This window comes from Scyliorhinus canicula, chromosome 9 (genome assembly GCF_902713615.1).
Source record: "Scyliorhinus canicula chromosome 9, sScyCan1.1, whole genome shotgun sequence".
Lineage (NCBI taxonomy): Eukaryota > Metazoa > Chordata > Chondrichthyes > Carcharhiniformes > Scyliorhinidae > Scyliorhinus > Scyliorhinus canicula.
Genome location: NC_052154.1, coordinates 146,337,538 through 146,363,355, shown reverse-complemented (window position 1 = coordinate 146,363,355; position 25,818 = coordinate 146,337,538). Strand labels below are relative to the sequence as shown.

The window sequence follows — 25,818 nt, the reverse complement described above, 5'->3', positions numbered from 1 at the left end:
CTTTTTACCCAGATCCGGTGGAATGGTATGTCTTCTGATCAAAGTCAGAGAAAAGGGCTCTTTTTACCCAGATCCTGAAATGGTATGTCTTCTGATCACCGAACCCGGCAGAAAACAGTGAGAGGTGTGGCTGGAAAGTTGAAACAGTCTTGTGCTTCACAGACAGTCTCTTCCAGCATGCAGGCGGGTGAGGGACAAGCTGTAAGGCCCCAGATACAGGAACTGATGACTTTTATTAAGGAGGAATTCCATAAACAGAGGGAAAAAATGCATGAGGATCATTCAAAGGCCATTGCCGAAGCTGTGGCATTCCTTTTTTTTTTCTTTTTCTTTTTATAAATTTAGATTACCCAATTATTTTTTCAATTAAGGGGCAATTTAGCGTGGCCAATCCACCTACTCTGCACATCTTTGGGTTGTGGGGGCGAAACCCACGCAGACACGGGGAGAATGTGCAAACTCCACACGGACAGTGACCCAGAGCCGGGATCGAACCTGGGACCTCAGCGCCGTGAGGCAGTTGTGCTAACCACTAGGCCACCGTGCTGCCCTTAGCTGTGGCATTCCTGAAGAGTAATTTGGAGCAGATGGAGAGGTATTTGGAGGTGCAGGGGTCACAGATTCGGGAGATTGAAGGAGTGATCTCGGACCACAGCGATCGTGTGGTGGCTCTGGAGGCGGAGGTGGGGCTCCTAGGAGACCTTTGTAAAACACTGAGGGCAAATATGGAGGAGCAGGAGAAAGCCTCGAGGAGGCAGAACCTGCGAATAGTGGGCCTGCCTGAAGGAGTGGAAGGTGTGAGTGCCACGAGGTATGTCTCGAGGATGCTGGCGGGACTGGTGGCAGAAGGGGTGCTAGGTAAGGCACCTGAAGTGGACCGAGCGCTTAGGTGTCTGAGGCAAAAGCCTAGAGCTGGGGAGCCGACGCGGGCGGTGATCATGAGACTCTATAAATTTGTGGAGAAAGAGAAAATTCTACGGTGGGCCAGGGAGAAGCGTAGCTGCGAATGGGAGGGAAATAACGTCCGGATTTATCAGGACATCGGAGCCGAGTTGGCAAAACGGCGGGCAGGTTTCAACAAGGTCAAGTCGGTGCTGTACCAGCGGCAGATCAGGTTTGGGCTGCTCTACCCGGTGAAATTATGTGTGACGTTCGAAGGCTGGAAGTATTATTTCGAGACCCCAGATGCGGCCGAAGACTTCATTAAGGAGCATAAACTGGGGGAGAACTGAGTGGACAATGCTTGGGAACCGGGTGCTGGCACTATATAATGGTTGGGAGCATGTTTGAAGTGGGTGTAGGGATTGGGGGATTTTCGCCCTTTTTGTTGTTGGGGGGGGGGGGGGGGTTCGGAACAATGTTGAGATTGTAAGGAGTTGTAGGAGTGAAAAGTTTATGTGGGGATGGATGTTCCCATCCCCCCCTCCTGTTTTATGGGACTGTTTGTGTTTAACATCTGTTTGTTTGCTTCTGGAGAATGCTACCTGGAGTTCAGGTGAAATCCTTGTCTGGGTGGGGGAGGGTAAGGCCAGCAGGAGGCCTTCTTCTTTGAGCTGAGGAGTGAGGGGGAGAGGGAAGAGGAGATCATTAGGATGTGCCTTTGGGCTGGGGCAGCCGTGCTAGCAGGTTATGCTGGTGAACGGAAGTGAGGTGGTGGGGGAGAAGGTCAAGAGGGGTGGCCGGGGGGAGGGGGGAAAGGGGAAGTGGGGGGGAAGAAGGGGAAGGGGAAAAGCAGGGGGGGATTGCGACGCGGCAGGGGATGAGAGATGACATGGCCAAGGGCAAAGAAATGGGCCATCTGGGATGGGCTAGGTACAGAGTTGAATTAAAGGGGCAGGAGTGAAGTGGGGAAGAGGACGGACGGTAGAGGGAATTGGAGGCGCAAGCCTCCGGTAAGGTTGGCAATGTGGAACGTCCGGGACTGAATGAGCCGGTTAAAAGGTTGCGGGTGTTCACGCACCTCAGGAGCTTGAAAGCGGGGATTGTGTTTTTGCAGGAGACACACCTCCGTGTGAAGGACCAGGTTAGGTTAAGGAAGGGGTGGGTCGGGCAGGTTTTTCACTCGGGGTTTGATTTGAAATCAAGGGGTGTGGCTATTTTAATGAGCAAAAAAATGAGATTTGTTGGTGCAAAGGAGGTGAGGGATCCGGGTGGGAGATACGTGATTGTGAGTGGGGGTATTGGAAGGGGCACCGGTAGTGTTGGTAAATGTGTATTCCCCAAATTGGGATGATGTGGGTTTTATGAGGGTGGCAGCAATCCCGGATTTGGCCATGTACTAGTTGATCATGGGAGGAGATTTTAACTGTGTCCTGGAGCCAAGGGTGGATATATCGAGCCCCAGGTCGATGGGTAGGGTATGAATGGCAAGGGAGCTGGGGGGGTTCATGGAGAGGGTGGGTATGGTGGATCCATGGCGCTTTCAGAACCCAGGGGGAAGGGAGTATTCCTTCTTTTCACACGTCTATAAGGTGTATTCGAGGATTGATTACTTTGTAGTGAGTCGGGAGATTTTGGTTGGGGTGGAGGGGGCAGAGTATGCGGGGATAGTTATCTCGGGCCATGCACCCCACAGGCTGGATATTCGGTTCAGTACGGGGTGAGAGCAGAGGCTGGGGTGGAGGTTTGACTCGGGGTTGTTGGCGGATGGAGGTTTTTGTGATATGGTGCGGTTGGCGATTAGGGATTATGTGGAGTTCAATCAGAATGGGGAGGTGTGGGCGGGCATTTTTTGGAAAGCACTGAAGGCAGTGGTCTGGGGAGAAAACATCTCATTTACGGTTCGTGCGAATAAGGAAAGGACATGACCGTCTAGTGAGCGAGATAGTGGAGGCGGACAGAGAATATTCAAGGGTGCCCACCATAGAGGGATTGGCGAGGAGGAAAAAGTTGCAGGGGCTATTTGACAAGCTGACAACGGGGAGGGCGGTAAGGCAACTGCGTAGGGCAAGAGGGGAGCAATATGAGTATGGGGAGAAGGCGAGCCGCATGCTGGTGCACCAGCTGCGGAGGTAGGCTGTGTCCAGGGAAATATTGAAGATCTGGACTGGGGCTGGGGATGCGGTGTCACCGGGAAGATAAATGAGGCATTTAGAGAGTATTACCTGGGACTTTATGAGGCAGACCCAGGAGGAGAGGAGGGGGACGTGGGGTGGTTTCTGGACGAGCTGGAATTTCCCCAGGTGGAAGAAGCAAAGAGGCAGGCATTGGAGGAGCCCCTGGGGCTGAGGGAGGTGCTGGATAGTATCAGGGGTATGAAGTCGGGGAAGGCCCCTGGGCCGGACGGGTACCCGGCAGAATTTTATACGGAATTTTCGGCGGACCTGGCACCACATATATTGGGGGCGTTTAATGAAGCACTGGAGAAGGGGGAGTTGCCGGAGATCATGAAGCAGGCAGTAATCACAAATATCCCCAAAAAAGGGAAGGATCCAGTGGAATGTGTGTCGTATAGACCCATATCACTATGGAACACGGATGTGAAAGTATTGGCTAAGTTGTTGCCGGGGAGGATGGAGGATTGTATCCCAGGGCTGGTTGCAGAAGATCAAACAGGCTTCGTGAAGGGCAGGCAGCTCGCGAGTAATATAAGACGGCTGTCGAATGTGGTGATGAATCCGTCGAGAGCTCTGGTGGTGGTGTCCATGGACGCGGAGAAAGCATTTGATCGGGTGGAGTGGCGGTACTTGTTTGAAGTTTTGGGAAGATTTGGGTTTGGGCCGAGATTTGTGGCATGGGTGCGGTTGCTGTATGTGGCACCAAGGGCGAGGGTGAGGACGAATGATATGAGCTCACAAAGCTTTGACTTACACAGGGGTATGAGGCAGGGGTGCCCGCTGTTGCCGCTGCTGTTTGCGCTGGCGATAGAGCCATTGGCGATGGCTCTCAGGGGGTCGGCAGAGTGGTCGGGGATAATGAGGGGACAGAGGGAGCATCGGGCGTCGCTCTATGCCGATGACCTCTTGCTGTATGTTTTGGATCCGTTGGAGAGTGAGTATGGGAAGGATTATGGGCCTGTTGGGGAGATTTGGAGGGTTCTCGGGATGCAAGCTGAATGTAGGGAAAAGCGAGGTATTCCCGGTGAATGAGCAGGCACAGCGGGCTAATTTTTGAGGGATGCAATTTACGGTAGCGGGGATAGGTTTAGGTACATGGGGATTTGGGTAGCGAGGGAATGGATGGGACTCCATAAGTGGAACTTAACAAAGCTGGTGGAGGAGGCCAGGGAGGGTTTTAAGAGGTGGGATACACTGCACTTAACGTTGGCGGGGAGGGTCCAAGTGGTGAAAATGAATATTCTGCAGAGGTTCTTGTTTATCTTTCAGGTTCTCCCGATCTTTATACCAAAGGCTTTTTTTCAGAAAGTGGACACAATCATCTCTGACTTTGTATGGGCGGGGAAGGTGCTGAGGGTGGGGAGGACCCTGCTACAGAGGCAGAGGCAGCAGGGGGGGGTTGGCGTGGCCAAACTTGCTTCATTATTATTGGGCGGGGAATGTGGATACGATGCGGCGGTGGTGGGAAGGAGAAGGGGTAGAGTGGGTTAGGATGGAGGAGGAATCTTGTAAGGGGTCTAGTTTGGGGGCTATGGTGATGGCAGGATTGCCAATGGCTCCGAGTAGGTATTCAGGGAGCCCAAAGGTGCAGTCTACAGTGAAGATATGGAATCAGCTGAGGAGCCATTTTCAGGCGGAAGGGATGTCGGTGCTAACGGTGCTGTGCGAGAATCATGGGATGGAGCTGGGGGGGTGGGTGTGGATAGTGTATGCAGGAGGTGGAGGGAAGTGGGGCTGGTCAAGGTCAGGGAGTTGTAGTTGGAGGAAGGGTTCGCCAGTCTGGAGGATCTAAGGTCGAGCTGCCGAGTGGTAGTGAGTTCAGGTATCTACAGGTTAGGGACTTTGCACGAAAGGTCTGGAAGGGATTTCCTAGATTGCCGGGATACACCCTGCTGGAGTGACTGCTGTTTCCGGATGTGGAGGGGGAGGGAAGAATTGGGGATATATATAAGTGGCTGGGGGAGTAGGGGGGCGAGCAGGTGGTGAAGATCAAGGATAAATGGGAAGCGGAGTTGGGAATGGAAATCAATTGGGGAGTACGGAGTGACGCACTGCGAAGGGTAAATGGGACCTCATCTTGTGCAAGGATGAGCCTGATACAGTTTAAGGTGGTGCACAGGGTGCATATGACTCGGGCGAGAATGAATGGGTTCTTTCAGGCGGTAGCAGATGAGTGTGAAAGGTGTGAGCGGGGGCCAGCGAATCATGCTGGGGTTTGGGGTTGTAAAAAATTGGGAAGATTCTGGGCAGGAGTGTTTGCCGTCTTAGCCAGGAATAGTTGAGAAGGGAGTGGACCCAGACCCTTTGGTGGCAATATTTGGGGTTTCAGAGAAGCTGGAACTCATGGAGAGGCGGAAGGCCGATGTCTTGGCCTTCGCCTCTCTGATTGCTCGGCGACAAATTTTGCTGGAGTGGCGGTCGGCATCGCAACCGGGGTTAGCAGCATGGTTAGGTGACCTGTATGACTTCCTGCGGTTAGAGAAGATAAAGTAGGAGTTAAGGGGCTCAGCAGGGGAGTTCGAGAAAAGGTGAGGATGTTTGTGACTGTGTTTGAGGAGCTGTTCATCTCAGGGGGGTTGGGGCGAGGGTGATGGGGAAGCGGGGGTGAAAAAGGAGAAAAATCTGTTGAGTTGATTGTTGGGAAGAATGTTTCCCGGGGTGTTTATTTGCTGTAACCTACTTTGATACAAGTTTGAATAGAATGCGTTTTTTAAAAAAAAGCTTTGATCATCACTGCCATTGCCTTTTGACTTTGTGATGGAAGGCCGCCTTCTCCCCTTGCAGATACAAAACATCCTTTCGCCTTTCATTTGGACCTCGTGCAAAAACCTTGTGGCCACTCTCTGCCCAGTTGTGCCATTCCACATGCTTTGTCTGGTCAGATCCTCTTCATAGAATCCTCGCACTACCATCAGCTATTATGCATCTCACCGTGGTGAGGTACAGGTTATCTGTAAGCAGCGACAGCGCAGGCTAACCTTAAGTGGTGAGCTACTCATAATGTTGGCCCCCTGCTGATGCATCCAGTCAATGAACAATGTAGCTGGGGCTGGATGGAAAGATCACTTGAATGAGCAGAAAGTGCAAGTTGGCATGTTGCCTGTTATGCAATCAATGGGCATGGACTAATCACACATCACAATACCCACAACCATTTTGAGGGGCTATCACCCAAAGACTCTTCACTCACGTATGAAACAGAATAGAGGTTTTGAAAATGTATCTTATAAATATAAAGCAGAGGGCAGCACGGTGGCCTAGTGGTTAGCACAACTGCCTCACGGCGCTGAGGTCCCAGGTTCGATCCCAGCTCTGGGTCACTGTCCGTGTGGAGTTTGCACATTCTCCCCGTGTCTGCGTGGGTTTCGCCCCCACAACCCAAAAAATGTGCAGAGTAGGTGGATTGGCCACACTAAAATTTCCCCTTAATTGGAAAAAATAATTGGGTAATCTAAATTTAAAAAAAAATATATATATATATATATAAAGCAGATTGCATTTTCATGGTTCCCTTCTCTGCATTGTTCAAGGGTCAGGTCAGCTCCCAACTCCTGACTTCAGCTGCTTGGTTAGTGTCCACGTAAAGCTGAAATTCCCGTATCAGCTCCCCCGGACAGGCGCCGGAATGTGGCGACTAGGGGCTTTTCACAGTAACTTCATTGAAGCCTACTCGTGACAATAAGCGATTTTCATTTTCATTTCATTTCATTTCATTCATTTTCAAATCACTGCACTCTAAATTAGAAGGTGGGCTCTCATTTACTCAACTTGATGAGTCATGCATATTTGCAACTCAAATTGGACTCGACCTCCCGCCATTACGTCACGATCAACATGCACTATGGCCTGTATGAGTACAGCAGGTTGCCCTTCGGCAAGTTGTTGACCTGTGCCATATTCCAGCAGGTGATGGAGAACACTCTGCGCGGGTTACGGCATGTAGCGTTATATTTAGATGACATGCTGTTTACTGGAGCGACCAATCAGGAGCATTTGGACAACCTGGCAGAGGCTCTTTGGTGTTTTTCAGAGTCTGGCATCTGTCTGCGGAGAGCCAAGTGTGCTTTTTACATGAACAGGTGGTGTACTTGGGCTAACGGGTGGACCACGTGGGCTTACACTATTCAGCAGGGACCTGCCCCTACGAGCGCCATGGATCTTGGATCGTTTTTCGGGTTAGTGAACTATTACGGCAAGTTCATCCTGAATCTTGCAATGGTGCTGGCCCCCCTGCATCTACTTTTGAAGAGAAACCAAGAATGGGCGTGGAGCAGGGCAGGAAACGGCTTTCAGATAATTGAAGAAACAATTTTCGTCTTCCGGGTTGTTGACTCACTATGATCACGCCAAGCGTCTCACCATCACATGCAACACATCACCGTGCAGCAATGGGGCTGTTTTCTCTCACAGGATGGCAGATGGCAGGGATCGGCCTATCGTATTCGGGTCCCAGATGCTGGCAGTGGCTGAATGCAAGTACGCGCATCTAGAAAACGAGGGCCTGGTGGTGGTTTTCACAATAAAGGAATTTCACCAACTCATGTACTGTCGCCATTGCACCATCATCGCTGACCAGAAACCGTTACTCGATCTGTTCAAAGAGGACAGGGCCATTCCGCCTATCACTTCTGCAAGTAGTAGTTGCTTGCCTACAAGTACTCATTTGAGCATTGGTCGGGCACTCAGATTGAGCACGCCGATGCATTGAGCCGACTACCCTTGCTGACTAGCCCTCCACCTCCTCCCAGGGTGGAAGAAGTTGTCTTATCTTTATGGATTCATTGCTGGTCACTGCATCTTGGATCCATGAATGGACCCAAACAGACCTGGTTCTTTCCAAAGTTCGACATCTCATGTTGTGTGATGGGCAGCATCGACCACTTCCAGGTGACTTGCGGGCTTTCTCATCTAAGATGTCCAAATGTAGTGTGGAGGACGGTATCCTGCTTTGGGGTACGTGTGTCATCATCCAGGAAATGGGCCAAGGTTTGATCTTGCAAGATCTCCACAATGAACACCCAAGGGTGTTAAAAATGAAAATGTTAGCACGTACCTACATTTGGTGGCCAGGCCTGGATGCTGATATTGAACAATTGGCCCAACAATGTACCATCTATTAGGAGCACCAGAAGCTCCCGCCAGCCACGTCCCTCCACTCTTGGGAATGGACAGGTGGCCATGGGTGCAGTTGCGTGCTGATTCTGCCAACCTGTTTCAGGGTTTGATGTTCCTTCTCGCAATCAATGCCCATTCCAGGTGGCTGGCGGTCCCCAAGATGGGGGCAACCACCTCCAGGGCAAAGATTGGGAAGCTGTTTTTGTCTTTTTGTACCTATGGCATACCCGACATGTTAGTCACTGACAACGGCATACCTTTTACGAGCGAAGAGTTCTCTGGGTTTCTGAAGGCTATGGGGTATGACAACCCGAACTGCCCGCACCACCCAGTTTCGAGTGTGCTCACGGAAAAGGCGGTCCAGACATTCAAATGCGGGTTGCGGAAACAGTCTTTGGGGTAGATGGACACTAGGCTGGCCCAGTTCCTTTTTTGCTACCGGACCATCCTGCCACCATGACTGGGATGGCCCTGGCTGAGATGCTGATGGGATGGAGGCTTTGGGCTCACCTTAGCATGGTCGTCTTCGACATCAGCGGGAAGGTGCACCACAACCAGGACCTTCAAGGGCATTGCCCATTCGACGTCGACCGCCCGGGCACTTTGTACCAGGTGATGCAGTGTATGACCGAAACTTCGCAGATGATGTCCAGTGGTTCTCCGGGGCTGTCATCTACCAGACAAGGCCAGCTTCCAATCAAGTGCAAGTCCAGGATTGAGTAATGCGAAAGCACTTAGATCACATTAGGTCTAGGTGACCAATTCTTCGTAAAATTCCTCGTGAATGAAGAGTTCCTGCCCTTAAGAGGTGGGGTGAGGGGGGCCCAAGGACTCCCTAAGACGCCATTTGGGGCAGTGGGAAGGTCTGGAGGCCGCAGTGGAGAAGCATAAGGGGTCGAAAGATCAGGGCGACATTTAAAAATGGCACCCCAATCCGCAAATCATCTTCCTGCACTGACGACCTGAGCTTGTTAGTGCAAGAAATGAGGTAAGTTTGGCCTCGGAGGGCCATTCCTCGTCAAGATCAAAAAAGAAAGGGAGTCTCTGCCACTGTCTACCCCACACATTATTGCGCAATTTCAATGAGATGTCCAAAAACAGGCATTAGATTTGCTTTTTAAAAAGATCAGATGCCACCTTTAGGCCAATTTTGGAACAAGTAGTTTTCAGGCACCTTTAGAGCAGATGATGTTAACCCGCAAAATTGGATTTCATTGTGTCCATTCCATAACCCTAAGATAGGTGCAATGAGGTGCAATTTCTACCTACTGATACTACTTCTTGGGGGCCTCAATTAATAATAATGGAGGGCTGTTTGACCTTTCGGATGGTGACTATCATTTTAATGGACTAAAAAGGTGAAACAGTTGATGGATTTAAGATAAAATGTGTTCAACCGCCTATGGGAATCAAGTGGAGCTAGAAATGATTAATTGTCCCCAGTGTCATAAAGAAACTCAGACATTAGCCATTACCATTTTGATGCTTGGTGCTGTTACTTTTGCAGAAACATCACTCGTCCCATTTTTGTAGGCCGTCACTTTTATAATCCACTGCTGGCGTTTAAAGAGTGGTTTATCTTTGCTATCTCTGTGACCTGACAGGAGCCTTGAAGATAATGATGAGTGCGCCTTCCTGTATAAAGTAAACAAGTCCAGGGTGTGAAACAAATAATAATGCAGTAGCATCCATTTTTAACATACTTTGAACAAAGTGAATTGTTATGAACTGATGGCTTCAGTAAGTTATTAGTTAACATTGAAGGCAATTGGACAGATTAAAATCAAATAATCTCATATAATCTGTACAGTGCAGAAGGAGGCTATTCTGCCCATCGTGCCTACACTGATCCTCTGAAAGAACACCCTACCTAGGTCCACTATCCTGCCTTATCCCTGTAATCCCACCTCATAAACACCTTCTTGCACACTAAGGGGCAATTTTAGCACGGCCAATCCACTTAACCTGGAATATGGGAGGAAACTGGAGGAAATCCATGCAGACATGGGGAGAAAGTGCAAAGCCACACAGACAGTTACCCAAGGCCAGAATTGAACCAGGGTCCCTGGTGCTGTAATGCAGCAGTGCTAACCACTGTGCCAGCGTGCCACCCAAGGTTGAGAGAGCAGATAATAAAGCCCATAGCAATTTGTACTTTGTCAATAGGAGCATAGATACAAGTGCAAGTAAGTTATGTTAAGAACTTGTATAAAACACTGCTTCAGCCTCAACTGAAGCATTGTGTCTGGTTCTGACACCACACTTCAGGAAGAATGTGAAGGCATTAGCGAGGGTGCAGAAAAGATTCACAAGGATGATTCCAGGAATATCGGGCGGGATTCACCGAACCCCCGCCGGGCCGGAGAATCGTCAGGGAGCAGCGTGAATCCCCACCCGCTGCCCCAATGCCGGCTGGCGGATTCTGTGGCGGCGGTTTTTCGGCGGGGGCGGGAATTGCATTGCACCGGTCGGGGGCCGTTGACAGTGCCCCCCCCCCTCCCCCGGCGATTCTCTGCTCCGCGATGGGCCGAGTGGCCGTCCGTTTTCGGCCAGTCCCACCGGTGTAAATCAAACAAGGTCCTTACCGGCAGGACCTGGCTCTGTGGGTGGCCTGCGGAGTCCTCGGGGGACGTGGGGGGATCTGGCCCCCGGGTGGGGACCCCCACGGTGGCCTGGCCTGCAATCAGGGCCCACCGATCTGCGGGCGGGCCTGTGCCGTGGGGGCACTCTTTCTCTCCGCGCCGGCTGCTGTCAACCTCTGTCATGGCTGGCGCGGTGAAGAACCCCCCTGGGCATGCGCTGGGATCACGCCAGAATACGCTGGCGCTCCTGTTCATGCGCCAACTCGAACCGGCCGGCCGAGGCCCTTTGGCACCGGTTGGCGCAGCGCCAACACCGCCGGCGCCGGCCTATCCCCTAAAGGTGCGGAAGATTCCGCATCTTCCGGGCGGCCTGACGCCGGGGTGGTTCACGCCACTCCTCGGTGCTGGTACGGCCCACCCCGCTGGATAGCGGAGAATCCCGGCCATCCTTTCCATAGATAGTCTGGAGAAGTTAGGACTTTCTCCTTGGAGAAGAGAAGTTTGAGAAGAAACTTGTTAGAGATATTCAAAATTATTAGGGATCTGGGCAGAGTAAATAAGGAGAAACCGTTCCTATATCCTATATCCTGGTGGAAGGATCGAAATCCAAATAACACAGATTTAATATAGTTGGCAAAAGAAGCAATTGTGATATCAGGAAAACTTTTTCATGCAGTGAGTGTTTAAGATGAGGATTGCACTGACTAAAAGTATGGTGGAGGCAGATCCAATTGAGGTAGTCAAGAGGGAATTGGATTATTATCTGACAAGGAAGAATGCAGAGGGCCATGAGGAGAGGACAGGGGAGTGGCATTTGGTTAATTGCTCCTTCAGAGAGCCAGCACAGAGTCAATGTGCCAAATGGCCATCTTCTGCGCTGCAATCCTTATATGATTCTATGATTCCAAAGGTTGAAACAGGATTGATCATTCAGCCCCTCGGTCTTCTTTAATAATTCAATGAGGTCATGACTATGCTCCTGAGTAGCCAGGGCTATTGAACATGGCTGTGATATTTAACTGTTAATATGGCCTGTCACTTTCAGACAATCATTTTTAAGCGGCAATCCCAGGAATTTCAGTTCGTTAGAAACCAATGAGGTCAATCCAAAGGTAGTTCTTTGAAATTCATTTCTGGGATGTTGGCGACACTGGCTAGGCCAGCAATTGTTGCCCATCCCCTAAATGCCCTTGAGAGGGTGGTGCTGAGCCACGGTCTTGAACCGTTGCGTACCATCTGGTCATCTGGTGTAGATACACCCACAGTGCTGCCGGGAGGGAGTTCAAGATTTCTGACCCAGTGACAGTCAGGAATGGCAATATCCCGTACCGGCTCATTACCCGAACAGGCGCTGGAATGTGGCGACTAGGGGCTTTTCACAGTAACTTCATACTTGTGACAATAAAAGATTATTATTATATTATTATTATAGTTCGAAATCAGGGTGGTGTGTGGCTTGGAGCAGAGTTATCATTACTGTTTGTACACTCCAGTCAAATGACTGGCAAAAAGATAGTTTGGAACTATCACAGAAAGTGATGCCAAATGAAGGACCTTTTTATATATATGATGGCACAGTGGTCAGCACTGCTGCCTCACAGCGCCAGGGACCCAGGTTCAATTCCGACCTCGGGTGATTGTCTGCATGTAGTTTGCACATTCTCCCCGTGTCTGCGTGGGTTTCCTCCGGGTGTTCCGGTTTCCTCCCACAGTCCAAAGATGTGCAGGTTCAGTTGTTTGGTCATGCAAAATATAAATAGCCCCTTAGGATGAGGTTTCAGGAATATGGCGGGTGATTGGACCTAGGTAGGGTTGTCTTTTGAAGGGTTGGTGCAGACTTGTTGGGCTGAATGGCCTTCTTCTGCACTGTAAGGGATCTATGATTCTAAGAGCAGATTGCCTATAGTGTTGCTAATGACACGTCAGATGATACATTGTTTTTTAAGGGCAGGTTTGTTTATGTGAAATGCCTTACTTTGCTATGGTGTTGCGTCCCTTCAAACAAAGTCTAATTATTATTCAATAATCACTTCCATTATTGTTGACCAGGCAAGCTGATTTCAGGTTACAGCTGAGGAGGATCTGGAATTGTAAGATTACTTTGCATCTGGAACAAAAACTGTTTGGAATATAATGTCTGCACCATGTTAGACTTAGTGGGGGTGAAACTGGTCTATGAATGTAGTGTGAGACGTGCTTTTCGGGAACTGGCTGCCTGTTATAATTTGTGCCAGTTTTTATTTTCCATTGACTTGGAAAATGCTGCCAACATTTTCAATTACATACCCAGTTAAAGTGACAGGGAGACTAAGAAACGAGCCTCCAAAAGGAGTCTGAACTATGGTTCTGTGAACTTCAGAGGAAGGATGATTGAGTGTGGTGTAATATCAGCTTCCCATTCATTAGACACCCATTTTCCACAACTGGAGTAGACCAGTTACATCCCAGCATTTCTAATATATACAAGCAGTTCTCCATGGTATTGCTCATGGTAATTCAGTTCTTATTTTTTTAATAAGGGCCATTTTATAGAACGCAATGTAACATGTGTTATTCAACCTCGAGCGGAGCATAAATGCCAGCATGGACTTGTTGGTTTGAATGGCCTGTTTCTGTCTAGTTCTGCTGCTATTCTGAAACCTTTCTCCCTTTATGGCCACAAAAGTCTTAATTGTGTAAAGCATCAGTGGGTAAAGTCAAAGATTAGTAGCGGGTGCGATTTGGATTTTCACAGTAACTTCATTGCAGTGTTAATGTAAGCCTACTAGTGACAATAATAAATTATATATTATATTAACCACTGCATTGCACCCATCACAGATCCGGTTAAATAGCAGGCAAGACCAAAATCGGGATTCGGGCCGGACGCGAATCAGTTTCCTATCTAACCAGCCAGGTTTCAATGGCGAGTTCCAGATCACGGCCAAATCTGGCGAGCATATAATTAACCCTCATTTGCATAAATTTCCATCTCATTACTGAGATTGAAGTCGAATGCAACGGGCTCCTGGGAATTAACTGGCTCCCCAGCGATAAATCACACAGGCGACATTTGGTGCTCCTTTTTAAAAACGTGAAGCTAAACGGGGCCTGGAAGCACCACTAGAACTGGGAGAGTATAAACTCCATGCAGGCAGGGAAGGCATGGGGATCAGATGGGTTCCCAGCGGACCTCTACATAACATTCGCAACAGCATTGGCCTCGCACCTGCACGAGATGTTCACAGACTCTCTGGCGAGGTGCACACTGCCAACTACGCTAGCACAAGCCTCAATCTCGCTAATACCTAAGAAAGACAAAGACCTGACTGAATGTGGTTCATACAGACCCATCTCGCTCCTGAACGTAGACGCCAAATTATTGGCCAAGATCCTAGCCAAATGGCTAGAAGGCTGCGTACCAGAGGTGGTGGCAGAGGATCAAACAGGCTTTGTCAAAGGTAGACAGCTAACATCGAACATCAGGCACCTGGTGAATGTTATCATGACCCCATCTGGGGACAAAGCACCTGAGATGATTGTCTCCCTGGACGCAGAAAAGGCCTTCGACAGAGTCGAGTGCAAGTACCTAATAGAGGTGCTGGAGCAGTTCGGGCTCGGAAAAGGATTCACCTCATGGGCGAAGCTCCTGTGCAATACTCCCATTGCGAGCGTACGGACAAACAACACCAGTACTTCCAGCTGCACAGGTGCACCAGGCAGGGATGCCTGCAGTCGCCGCTGTTGTTCTCCCTGGCAATCGAATCATTAGCGATCGCTCTCAGAACAGCAAAGAACTGGAGGGGGATCCAAAGAGGAGGCAGAGAGCAGAGAGTCTCGCTCTATGTGGATGACCTACTCCTCGACATCTCAGAGCCACAAAGCAGCATGGAAGGAATCATCGCGCTCCTGAAAGAGTTTGATGCCTTCTCGGGCAACAAACTCAACATGAGCAAAGGTGAGATCTCCCGGTGAACCCGCAAGGGGGAGGGGCAGCACTGGTGGGACTACCGTTTAAACAAGCACGACACTAATTCCGCTACCTGGTGATCCAAATCGCTCATGACTGGACAGGGATCCCCAAATGGAACCTGACCGGTCTGACAGAGGAAGTCAAAAAGCTCTACCCTCTCCCTCCTCCAGACTAGCGAACCCTTCCTCCAAATACAGATCCCTCACCTTAACTAGCCCCACTTCCCTCCACCTCCTGTATACACTATCCATCTCCCGGCTCAAACTAATGATTCTTGCACAGCGGCGTTAGCATCGACAACCCTTCCACCCTAAATTGCCTCCTCAACTGATTCCATATCTTCACCGTGGACTGCACCACTGGGCTCCCTGAAGCCATTGGCAATGCTGCCATCACCAAAGCCCTCAAACTAGACCCCTTCCAAGATTCCTCATCCATTGTAACTCATTCTACCCCTTCTCCTTCCCACCACCGCCACACCTTGTCCACATTCGCCGCCCAATAATAATGAAGCAAGTTCGGCAACGCCAACCCTGCTGCTGCCTCTGTCTCTGTAGCAGGGTCCTCCCCACCCTCGGCACCTTCCCCGCCCATACAAAGTCAGAAATGATCATTTCCATTTTCCGAAAAAAGGCCTTTGGTATAAAGGCCAAGAGAGCTTGAAAGACTAACAAGAACCTCGGCAGAATATTCATTTTCACCACTTGGACCCTCCCTGTCAGCGTTAAGTGCAGTGTATCCCACCTCTTAAAATCCTCCCTAGCCTCCTTTGCCAGCTTTGTTAAGTTCCTCTTATGGAGCCCCGTCCATTCCCTCGCTTCCTGAATCCCCAAATACCTAAACCTATCCCTCGCTACCGTAAATGGCATCCCCCCTAAATTAGCCCGCTGTGCCAGCTCATTCACTGGGAATATCTTGTTTTTCCCTACATTCAGCTTGTACCCTGAGAACCCTCCAAACCTCCCCAGCAGGTCCATAATTCTTCCCATACTCTCCAACGGATCCGAAACATCCAGCAAGAGGTCATCGGCAGAGAGCGACACCCGATGCTCCCTCTGTCCTCTCATAATCCCCCGCCACTCTGCCGACCCCCGAGAGACATCGCCAATGGCTCTATGGCCAGCGCAAACAGCAGCGGTGACAGCGGGCATGCCTGCCTCGTACCCCTGTGTAAGTCAAAGCTTTATGACGTCATATTATTCCTCCTCACCTTCGCCCTTGGTGCCACATACAGCATCCGTACCGATGCCACAAATCTCAAGCCAAACCCAAACCTTCCCGAAATCTCGAACAGATACCACCACTCCACCCGATCAAATGCCTTCTCCGCGTCCATGGACACCACCACATCCGGTACTAGAGCCCCCGACGGATTAATCACCACATTCAACAGCCGTCATATAATACTCGCGAGCTAGCTGCCCTTCACGAAGCCTGTTTGATCTTCTGCCACTACCGTGGGGACACACTCCTCAATCCTCCCCGCCAACAATTTAGCCAATACTTTCACATCCATTTTCAATAGTGATATGGGCCTATACGACCCATATTCCACCTGGTCCTTCCTCTTTTTCGGAATTAGTGTGATTACTGCCTGTGTCATCGTCTCTGGCAACTCCCTCTTCTCCAGTGCTTCATTAAATGCCACCAACCCAGTGCCTTCTCATGGGTACATGTGCCATGTCTCAGACAATGATTATTGCATCACATTTCAGTCCAACTTTGAAGCCTGAACAGTTGGTCTGAACTCTAGGGCGGCACAGTTGGACAGTGGTTAGCACTGGTGCCTCACAGCGTCAGACACCCGGGTTCAACTCCAACCTCGGGTGACTATCTGTGTGGAGTTTGCACGTTCTCCCCGTGTCTGCGTGGGTTTCCTCCGGGTGCTCCGGGTTCCTCCCACAGTCCAAAGAAGTGCAGGTTCGGTGGATTGGCCAAGCTAAATTGCCCTTTAGTGTCCAAAAAGGTTAGGTGAGGTTACAGCGTTATAGGAATAGGTTGGGGCAGTGGTGCTAGGGAGGGTGCTCTTTCAGGTGGTCGGTGCAGACTCGATGGGCCAAATGGCCTCCTTCTGCACTGTAGGGACTTTATGATTTTAAAAGCACCAGCACCACAGAGGCAGCAGCCAACAACCAAATTCAACAGCTGGGCTTCAGCACTGGGGATATCCTTGCAGACGTATGGGGCGGGATTCTCCGACCACTCGCCGGGTCAGAGAATCACCCGGGGGGGGGAGCCGGCGTGAATCCCGCCCCGCCGCCCCGAAGCCGGCTGCTGAATTTTCCGGCACCAGGGTTTTCGCGGGGGTGGGAATTGCGCCGGGCCGGTCAGCGGCCGCTGGCAGCAGCCCCCCCCGGCGATTCTCCGCCCCATGATGGCCGGTTCCGCTAGCGTAAATCAAACCAGGTCCGTACTGGCTGGACCTGGCTCTGTGGGCGGCCTGCAGAGTCCTCGGGAGGGCGTCGGGGGAACTGGCCCCGGGGGCGTGCCCCCACGGTGGCCTGGCCCGCGACCGGGGCCCACCGATCCGCGGGCAGGCCTGTGCCGTGGGGACACTCTTTCCCTCCGCGCTGGCTGCTGTCAACCTCTGCCATGGCCGGCGCGGGAAGGACCCCCCTGCGCATGCGCTGGGATGACACCAGCACACGCTGGCGCTCCCGCGCATGCGCCGGCCGGCGGAGGCCATTCCACACCGGTTGGCGTGGCGCCAAGCCCTTCCATGCTGGCTGGCCTCCAACCCCGCCGGCGACGGTCTAGCCCTTGAAGGAGCGCAGGACTCCGCACCTTCCAGGCGGCCCGACGCCGGAGTGGTTCACGCCACACCTCAGCGCTGGTACGGCCCGCCCCACCGGGTAGGGGAGAATCCCGCCCAAGGTAACTCTACGGATTATGAGAAGGCTAATGTTCCTGGCAGGGGTCTGGGGTCTAGGGGCTCCTGCTGTGGCCGGGTGTGAGTGTGCACAGTGATGTTTTCCAGCACAACTGGGTCGGTGGATGGCACAATGAAGGCGGACACGTAAGGGTGCAGACGTTTGGGGAATTTGAGGGTCCTGGACTGGAAACCCCTAACTGATTGTCAGTCTCTCTCCCTCTCCTATTCCTTACCGAAATAACAATGGCTGGTGTTGTCAGTCGCGCAGAGGCTGACCTTGAGGTGCTGGTGGCAGCCAAGGTAGGCAGACGCTGGCAAAGGCGGTAGTAGCATCATGCAAGCTGGATGCTGCAGCCCATGTGCAGCACACCCTGAAGACCCGGCCACCCATCAGTCCGAGGAGGTACCGAGAGTGGGATGCCAGCAACAGTCCAAGGTGGACAGATGAGGGACAGCATGTGCTGCAGGAGACTCCATCTTAACAAAGAGACAGTACGACACCTACGACATGGCCTCAAGGACTTGGCACCCATTGAGGAGGACATGCGCTCCCAGTGATCACCGCAGCCCTGAACATCTGTGCAACAAGTCCAGAACAGGGCTCGAGCAGACACTTTTGCAGCATTTCCCAATGTACAGCCCACAGGTGCATCCGTGAAGTCAAGGATGCACTGTATGCCTGGGGCATCAAACGTGATCCCTCCAAGATGCCCATGCTGCAGGATTCTCTATTATCGCCAGGATGGCCCAGGTGCAAGGGGTAATTGATGGCATGCATGTCACCTTGATGCCAGGGTATCAGGGAGTGCCATTCGTTATCAGTAAGGGGTTCCACTCCCTGAATGTTCAACTCGTGTGCAACCATCACCTCCGGATCATGTACGTGCATGCCCGCTTCCCAGCGGGTGTGCATGACAGCTACATCCAGGGACGCTTGGAGATCCCGGGCGTCTTCGAGGACCACACCAGAATGATGGGTTGGCTCTTGGGGGATAGGGGGTAGCCACTCAGGTCCTGGCTGATGATGCCAGTGCGGAGGCCGCAGACCGAGGTGGAGAACGGATATAGCGAGACCCATACTACCACCCCTACTGTCATTGAGCAGTGCATCGGACTGCTCAAAATGCAGTTCCAATGCCTGGATCACTCTGGTGGTGCACTGAAGTACAGCCCCCACAGGGTCTCCTGTTTTATGATGGTCTGCTGTGCCCTCCATAACCTGGCACAGTAGTGGGGCGACATGCTGGAAGAGGAGGAGGAGGGACATATGATTCCTATCTGAGGAGGAGGAGAAGGAGGCAGATCAGGAGGAGCCGGAGGATTGAGGACAGGCAAAGGCAGCAAGGGTCCACATGCCCAGAGTACCAGAGAAGCCATCAACCTCAGCCGATTCTCATATGATGAGGCTTAGTCTGTCAGCTCAGCCCCCTCCGCTATTTCCCCCCTCCCCCACAACCCCCTCCTTCCCACAGAGATCCCTCATTTCTCCCCCAGCCTCCATTCCCTAACCCTCCCACACCACCCGCCTTCCTGACTACACTGTTTCACCATTCAAGGGTCTGTGTAACATCACCCTCGGGTGGTGGGCCTGTGTCGGCATTGTCAGCTGGTCAATATACACTGCAGGAGAGTGATGATAACTTGCTGTGTCGTTAGCTCTGTTGCTCCTCAGTTTATGCCAAAGTCTGACTCCTGTCTTTCTGCTGCAGCGCACTCTCACCCATCCTCTGAACAGGGTCTGCATCAGGGACGTTTGTTCTTGGATCATTGGATCATCTTGGACCATGGACAGAGCCTTCACATGCATCAGGTTTAACATGTCTTAATTGTGAACATTTGACATTTCCGTTCCCCCGAGATACAGATTGGGACAACCCCCTGCAACACCCCCGTACCCAATCACTGATCCGCTCTCTTGATCTTGCATGGTCTAGTGCTACGTCTAGCTTTACTGGTTTTCCCCTCTGGACATGGAGATTGGTAAAGTGGCAGGGTGCCTGGCCATTGTTAATGGAGAGATGGGTGGGGGGTGGGGGGGGCGGTCTTCGAAATACCTGGTGACAGAATTAGGTATCACACAAGCACGTGGCACACAACAATCACTCACGTTGACTCAATATCACCAGTCACTGAAATATAAACATCTGTATAATGATGACTTGAAACACTTCTATCTTGTCAGTTTTAACTCATGCCTTCCATCTGCAAAAGTCTATCAAACGTGATGCAGGAGCTGCAGTGGAGTGAGACTGAGGATCCCAGAGCGCACTTTGAAGAAGCAACATCCCATGACTCCTCCACCCTCCACTTCATCAGGTGGGACATACACCACTGTTGCATTGTAAGCCACAAATCACAAGGTGATCAGGAGATGTTGGAGGTAGGGACATGGAGAGGCTCCATCGAAGGTCTCAAGAAAATCCAAGCTTTGCTCAGGTGAACTCAGCATTTTCAGAGATATAGCATGAAATTGGAGAGAGACTGGAGGAATCTATCTGCAGCATTTGCCAGCGGTGTCTCAGGCCTTGCCAGTGTTATCCAGCTCCATGGAAAGAGTGACCATCAGATGTGGCAGGCAACTGAGTAAGCACTGGCTCCCGTCAATGGCCTGCACTCAGTCTGCCATTTTACATAGGTTGGGAGAAGGCCTCATCTTCACCATTCAGCATCTCACTGATGCACAGCAAAATGTTATCCTTCTCTTGGATAGCAAGGAAGCGCAGCTGAACCATGAGAAGAAGGAAGAAGGAACTACGAGCATTGTTGCTAAGTTTGCAACTGATGCAAAGTTATGTAGAGGGACAGGTAGTGTTGAGGAAGCAGGGAGGCTGCATTTTGTAAGGGGCAACAAAAGGAGTCCACAACGAGTTGCAAAGAGAAACAAAACTTATTTTATTTAACACGTTAACTATTAGGCACAGCTCCAGTAGTTCCTTATTGGGTATTCTCTAGTCGAAGCCCGCCTGGCCGACTCTATTTGTACACAGACACATGAACTGTGTTAAGGGTCCCCCGCCCCCTTATCAGGAAGCTGGTATTCCACAAGCTCCACGGGATACTGGATCATCCCTACCCCGTGAGACCTGTTAAGGTTATAACAGTGCAAAAGGACTTGGACAGGCGAGGCGACTGGGCAAAGAAGGCAGATGAAATACAATGTGGAAAAGTGGTATGTGGCACAGTGGTTAGCACTGCTGCCTCACAGCACCAGGGACGCGGGTTCGATTCTGTCTTCGGGTGACTGTGTGGAGTTTGCACATTCGTCCCGTGTCTGTGTGGGTTTCCTCCGGGTGCTCCGGTTTCCCCCCACAGTCCAAAGATAAGCAGGTTACGTAGATTGGCTATGCAAAATTACCCCTAGGTGGGGTTACGGGGATAGGAATGGGTTTGGGCGAAGGTAGGGAGCTCTTTCGGGGTTGGTGCAGACTCGATGGCCGAATGGCCTCCTTCTGCACTGTATGGATTCTATGAAAGTGCGAGGTTGTGCATTCCGGTAGGAAGAATAGAGGCATAGGCTATTTTCTAAATGGGAAAAGGCTTTGGAAATCTGAAACACAAAGGGACTTAGGAGTCCTAGTTCAGGATTCTCTTAAGGTTAACATGCAGGTTCAGTTGGCAGTTACGGAGACAAATGCAATGTTAACATTCATGTTGAGGGCTTCCGGTTGCGGCTATGACCAGCTAAGTCGCACATTTGGCAGCTCCTGCGACAAAGGTGTTTAAGGGCCGATTGGAGGGCCCCGACGGTACTGTAAAGACGAATCCCGGTGGGGGAAGGCTCCCTGAGGAGAGTGAGACTAACTTTATGGTCGGTACTCGGAGTGGGGCAACAAAAAAAGCGGCAGCAGCTCCCCGAAAAAAGCGGGGGAAGAGGACCAAAATGGCGGCCGGTGGTGCACTAGAAGATTGGAGAAAATGGGCGGAGGAGCAGCAGGCCGCTCTCCTCCGGTGTTTTACGGAGCTGAAAGTGGAACTCTTAGAGTCTATGAACGCGACGACCACAAGGCTGATGGGGGCCCAGGCGACCCAAGAGGCGTCGATAAGAGAGCTGCAGCAGGAGATGACTGCAAGGGAGGAGGAGGCCACGGTCCTCGTGGGAAAGGTGGAGGTGCACGAGGCACTCCACCTGAAATGGCAGAGCCGCTTTGAGGAGCTGGACACTCGAATGAGGCGGAAGAACTTGAGGATCCTGGGCCTAGCAGAAGGCCTGGAGGGGCCTGATCTCCCGAAATATGTAGCGGAGATGCTGAGCTCCCTGATGGGAGAGGGGGCCGGTCCATCGCCCCTGGAGCTGGAAGAAGCATATCGGGTCATGGCTAGGCGGCCTAGGGCGAACGAGCCCCCGAAGGCGGTGCTGGTGCGATTCCAGCGTTTCTGTGATCGGGAGAAAGTGCTGAGGTGGGCCAAGAGGGAGAAAAGCAGCAAATGGGAGAATTCGACGGTGCGGATATATCAGGACTGGAGTGCGGAGGTGGCAAAGCGGCGGGCCCGGTTTAACCGGACGAAGGCGGTGCTGCACGCAAAGAGGATCAAGTTCGGAATGCTGCAGCCAGCGCGCTTGTGGGTCACCTACAAGGACCAGCACCATTACTTTGAGACCCCAGAGGAGGCATGGACTTTTGTTCGGGAGGAAAAGCTGGACCTGAACTAGAACTTGGGAACGCCGGCGGTCGAGGCCGCCCGAGTACCCTTGACTGATCAAGTGGCCCATGTCTTTCTTAGGCCAGGTCGGAACTTGGTTAAAGTTGATGGATCGTTTGGTTTCTTTGAAACTTGTGTTATGGGGGGTTTCTTTGTTCCTTTTTGTGTGTCTCTTCCCGTTGCCAACTTCCCTTAATTATTGTTGTTGTAGGGGGGGCTTTTTTTTAACTGTTTTTTGATCTGTTCTTTAAGGGTTATGGTTACTGTTCTGTTCGATGGAGGGTGATGGTTAAATACGTTATTATTGGGTAGTTATTTAGTTATGCAGGCATAGTTATGTATTTATGTATTTATTTGAGATTTGTTATTTATATTGTTATATTGTTAAGTTGGGGAGGCGGGACGGGGGGGGTGCAAGTTGGTTATGCGTGTTTTCTTTTTCTCTTTTTTCTTCCTCTCGTTTTAAGGGGGCTTTTTTATGGGCTTGGATGGGGACGGGGGTGGAATTGAAGATGGCGGGGTAGGGTGTGGCCGGGCGAAAGCGCGGGCTTTCCCCTGTTTCCCGCGCGCGGGACGGAGGAAGGGGGAGGAGAGAAGAGTGGGGTGTGGCCAGCAATGGCGGCTTTTCCCGCGCTGAAGCGGGGTCAGAGAGGGATGGCAAGGGGGGGGGAGGCCCCTCCCCCCCACATCGGGAGGAGTCGGAGTGTGGCAGGGGCAGCCGGGTCAGCGAAAACCAGCTGACTCTCGGGAGTACGATGGTGGATACACCGCGGCTAGGAGGGGTCCTAGCCGGGGGGGGGGGGGGGGGGGGGGGGGGGAAGGGGGGTTAGGGGGGGATACCGGGTTGCTGCTGGAAAGGCCGAGGACGGGAAGGGAAGAACGGGAGGAGAGAGGGGGGGGGGGGGGGGCCATCGCCATGGGGAACGGGTCAGAAGGGGAGGGTCGACCCGGGGCGAACAGGGGACAGGACATGGCTAATAGACAGGGGAAAGGGACGGGTCGCTCCGCGACCCGGTTGATTACTTGGAACGTGAGGGGGCTGAATGGGCCGGTCAAGAGATCAAGGGTTTTTTCACACCTAAAGGGACTGCAGGCGGATGTGGCAATGTTGCAGGAGACTCACTTGAGAGTAGTAGACCAGGTACGCCTGAGAAGGGGGTGGGTGGGACAGGTGTTCCACTCAGGCTTGGACGCAAAGAACCGGGGGGTGGCGATTTTGGTGGGAAAGAGGGTGTCGTTCGTGGCGGCGCAGGTGGTAGCAGATAAGGAGGGTAGGTACGTGATGGTGAAGGGTAGGCTGCAGGGAGAGAATGTGGTGCTGGTGAATGTGTATGCCCCGAATTGGGATGACGCGGGTTTTATGAGGCGCCTGTTGGGCCTCATTCCGGGTCTGGAGGCAGGGGGCCTGATCATGGGGGGGGACTTCAATACAGTGCTCGACCCTGGGCTGGACAGATCGAGTTCCAGGACGAATAGGAGGCCGGCAGCGGCAGAGGTGCTAAGGGGGTTCATGGAGCAGATGGGGGGGGGTAGACCCTTGGAGATTTGGCAGGCCAAGGGCGAGGGAGTATTCTTTTTTCTCCCACGTCCACAGGGTGTACTCCAGAATAGACTTTTTTGTACTGAGCAGGGGGCTGATTTCGAGAGTGCAGGACACGGAGTACTCGGCCATTGCGATTTCGGACCATGCACCACACTGGGTAGAGGTAGAACTGGGGGAAGCACGGGACCAGCGCCCGTTGTGGCGCCTGGATGTGGGGCTGCTGGCGGACGATGAGGTGGGCGGAAGGGTCCGGAAGGGCATTGAGAGATATCTGGGCACGAACGACACGGGCGAGGTGAAGGTGGGGGTAGTCTGGGAGGCCCTGAAAGCAGTGATCAGAGGAGAGCTGATCTCCATAAGGGCACACAGAGAAAGGAAGGAGAGGCAGGAGAGGGAGAGACTGGTGGGGGAACTTATAGAAGTGGACAGGAGATATGCGGAGACACCAGAGGAGGGGCTGTTGAGGGAGCGGCGCAGTTTACAGGCCCAGTTTGACCTACTGACCATTAGGAAGGCGGAGACGCAATGGAGAAGGGCACAGGGCGCGGTCTATGAGTACGGGGAAAAGGCGAGCAGGATGCTAGCACACCAGCTGCGCAAGCGAGATGCAGCCAGAGAGATTGGGGGAGTGAGAGAGAAGGGAGGGAACGTAGTGCAGAAGGGGCAAGAGGTGAACGGGGTCTTCAGGGATTTCTACAGGGAATTGTACTGGTCTGAGCCGCCCAGGAGGAGGGGGGGAATGGAGAACTTCCTCAATAGATTGAGGTTCCCAAAGGTCCAGGAGGAACGGGTGGAGGGGCTGGGGGCGCCGATAGAGCTGCAGGAGCTAGTTAAAGGGATAGGCCAGATGCAGGCGGGGAAGGCGCCGGGGCCGGATGGGTTCCCGGTGGAATTTTATAAGAAGTATGTGGACTTGGTGGGTCCAGTGCTGGTGCGAGCCTTCAATGAGGCGCGAGAGGGGGGGGTTCTGCCCCCGACAATGTCACAGGCCCTGATCTCCTTGATCCTGAAGCGGGACAAAGACCCTGTACAGTGCGGGTCCTACAGGCCTATCTCCCTCTTGAATGTAGATGCCAAACTGTTGGCAAAGGTCCTGGCAACCAGAATAGAGGATTGTGTGCCAGGGGTAATCCATGAGGACCAGACGGGGTTCGTAAAGGGACGACAACTTAACACAAATGTCCGGAGACTGTTGAATGTGATTATGATGCCAGCAGTGGAGGGGGAGGCTGAGATAGTGGTAGCACTGGATGCGGAGAAGGCATTCGATAGGGTGGAGTGGGAATACCTGTGGGAGACGCTGGAACGGTTTGGGTTTGGGGAGGGATTTATCAAGTGGGTGAGGCTGCTGTATTCGGCCCCGATGGCGAGTGTGGTTACAAACGGGAGGAGGTCAGAGTATTTTGGGCTCCATCGAGGTACCAGGCAGGGATGCCCCCTATCCCCCTTACTATTTGCATTAGCGATCGAACCGTTGGCGATGGCACTGAGGGGTTCAGGGGGGTGGAGAGGACTGACAAGGGGAGGGGAGGAACATCGGGTATCACTCTATGCGGATGATTTGTTGTTATATGTGGCGGACCCGGAAGGGGGAATGCCGGAGGTAATGGAAATACTAGCGGAGTTTGGGGACTTTTCGGGATATAAATTAAATGTGGGTAAAAGTGAGGTCTTTGTGATACACCCGGGAGATCAGGGGGAGGGAATTGGGCGGCTCCCCTTTAAGAGAGCAGTAAAGAGCTTCAGGTACTTGGGGGTGCAGGTGGCAAGGAACTGGGGGACCCTCCACAAGCTGAACTTTTCAAGGCTGGTGGAGCAGATGGAGGAGGAGTTCAAGAGGTGGGACATGGTACCGCTGTCGCTAGCAGGGAGGGTGCAGTCAGTCAAAATGACGGTCCTCCCGAGGTTCTTGTTTCTGTTCCAGTGCTTGCCCATCTTTCTCCCCAGGGCCTTCTTCAAGAAGGTAACTAGCAGCATTATGGGCTATGTGTGGGCACATGGCACCCCTAGAGTGAGAAGGATTTTCTTGGAACGGAGTAGGGACAGTGGAGGATTAG

The 25,818-nt window shown here is 52.2% G+C and overlaps 1 protein-coding gene across 1 annotated transcript in view; it reads right to left on the bottom strand.

The window, feature by feature from the left end:
• Positions 1-25,818, bottom strand: part of LOC119971775 (doublecortin domain-containing protein 1-like) — a 695,221-nt gene that overhangs the window by 551,547 nt on the left and 117,856 nt on the right. The window contains exon 4 of the mRNA XM_038807879.1: positions 9,647-9,806. Within this exon, the coding sequence (XP_038663807.1) occupies positions 9,647-9,806 (160 nt within the window). The remainder of the gene's footprint in view (positions 1-9,646; positions 9,807-25,818) is intronic.